The sequence below is a fragment of the Propithecus coquereli genome, unplaced genomic scaffold (genome assembly GCF_000956105.1).
Source record: "Propithecus coquereli isolate 6110/MARCELLA unplaced genomic scaffold, Pcoq_1.0 Scaffold13, whole genome shotgun sequence".
Classification (NCBI taxonomy): Eukaryota; Metazoa; Chordata; class Mammalia; order Primates; family Indriidae; genus Propithecus; species Propithecus coquereli.
Window position 1 is genome coordinate 7690149 of NW_012137191.1, and position 2220 is coordinate 7692368.

At 51.0% G+C, this 2220-nt stretch overlaps 1 protein-coding gene across 1 annotated transcript in view; it reads right to left on the reverse strand.

Moving 5' to 3' along the window:
- The window catches only part of MUC19 (mucin 19, oligomeric), a 151205-nt gene that overhangs the window by 46302 nt on the left and 102683 nt on the right, over positions 1–2220 (reverse strand). Inside the window, 2 exon segments of the mRNA XM_012638394.1 lie at positions 12–1386; positions 1419–2211. Of these exon segments, the coding sequence (XP_012493848.1) occupies positions 12–1386; positions 1419–2211 (2168 nt within the window).

Here is a 2220-nt window from a genome sequence, read left to right on the forward strand (position 1 = left end):
CTGGTCCCTGCCACTTTCACTGATTGTCCAGTTGTCTCTGTAACTCCAGCTGATAGTTTAGTTGTCCATGTCACTGTAGCTGATGGTCCACTTGAAGCTGTCACTCGAGAAAATGATCCACTTGAACCTGGAACACCACCAGATGGTCCACTGGTACCTGCCACTTCAATTGATTGTCCACTTGTCGCTGTCACTTCACCTGATAGTCCAGATGCCCCTGTCACTCTAGCTGATGGTCCACTTGAACCTGTCACTCCAGAAAATGGTCCAGTTGAACCTCTCACTCCAGCAGATGGTGCACTGTTCCCTGCCACTGTCGCCGATTGTCCAGTGATCCCTGTCACTGCAGCTGAAAGCCCAGTAATTCCTGTCACCTCAGCTGTCAATCCAGTCGAACTTGTCACTCCAGATGGTCCACTGGTCCCCGTCACTTTAACTGATTGTCCAGTGGTCCCTAGCACTCTGGCGGAAAGGACAGCTGTTTCTATCACTCCAGCTGATAGTCCAGTTGTCCCTGTCACTCCAGCTGAGAGTCCGGTTGTCCCTGTCACTCCAGCTGATGGTCCACTTGAACCTGTCACTCCAGAAGATGGTCCACTGGTCCCTGCCACATTCACTGATTGTCCAGTGATCCCTGTCACTCCAGCTGAAAGCCCTGTTGTTCCTGTCACTCCAGCTGTGAATCCAGTTGCCCCTGTGACTCCAGATGGTCCACTGGTCACTGTCACTTTAACTGATTGTCCAGTTGTCCCTGTCACTCTGGCTGAAAGTTCAGTTTTTCCTGTTACTCCAGCTGATAGTCCAGTTGAACCTGTAAATGCAGCAGATGGTCCACTGGTACCTGCCACTTTCACTGATTGTCCAGTGATCCCTGTCACTCCGGCTGAAATTCCTGTTGTTCCTGTCACTCCAGTGGTGAATCCAGTTGAACCTGTCACTCCAGAAAATGTTCCAGTTGTTCCTGTCACTCCAGCGGAGAATCCACTTGTCCCTGTCACTACAGTTGATGGATCACTTGAAGCTGTCACTGCAGATAATGTTCCAGTTGAACCAGTCACTCCAGCAGATGGTGCACTGGTCCATGCCACTTTCACTGATTGTTGAGTGATCCCTGTCACTGCAGCTGTGAACCCAGTTGAACTTGTAACTCCAGAAGGTCCACTGGTCTGTGCCAACTTCACTGATTGTCCAGTTGTCCCTGTCACTCTGGCTGAAAGTTCAGTTTTTCCTGTTACTCCAGCTGATAGTCCAGTTGACCCTGTAACTCTAGCAGATGGTCCACTGGTACCTGCCACTTTCACTGATTGTCCAGTGATCCCTGTCACTCCAGCTGAAATTCCTGTTGTTCCTGTCACTCCTGCTGTGAATCCAGTTGAACCCGTCACTCCAGATGGTCCACTGGTCCCTGCCACTTTCACTGATTGTCCAGTTGTCTCGTTCCAGTCCTCCCTGTCACTCCAGCTGAGAGTCTGGTTGTCCCTGTCACTCCAGCTGATGGTCCACTTGAACCTGTCACTACAGAAAATGGTCGACTTGAACCTGTAACACCAGCAGATGGTCCGCTGGTACCTGCCACTTTAACTGACTGCTCAGTTGTCACTCTAGCTGATGGTCCACTTGAACCTGTCACTCCAGCAGATGGTCCACTGGTCCCTGCCACCTTCACTGATTGTCCAGTTGTCCTTGTCACTCCGGCTGAAAGCCCCGTTGTTCCTATCACTCCAGCTGTGAATCCACTAGATCCTGTCACTACAGACAATTTTCCAGTCATCCCTGTCACTCCAGCTGAGAGTCCAGTTGTCCCTGTCCCTCCAGCTGATGGTCCACTAGATCCTGTCACTACAGAAAATGTTCCACTTGATCCCGTATTACCAGCAGATGGTGCACTGGTACCTGCCACTTCAACTGATTGTCCAGTCCTCCCTGTCACTCCAGCTGAGAGTCTGGTTGTCCCTGTCACTCCAGCTGATGGATCACTTGAAGCTGTCACTGCAGATAATGGTCCAGTAGAACCTGTCACTCCAGCAGATGATCCACTGGTCCGTGCTACTTTCACTGATTGTCGAGTGATCCCTGTAACTGCAGCTGAAAGCCCTGTTTTTCCTGTCACTGCAGCTGTGAACCCAGTTGAACTCGTCACTGCAGAATGTCCACTGGTCTCTGCCAATTTCACTGACTGTCCCGTGATCCCTGTCACTCCAGCTGAAAGCCCTGTTGTTC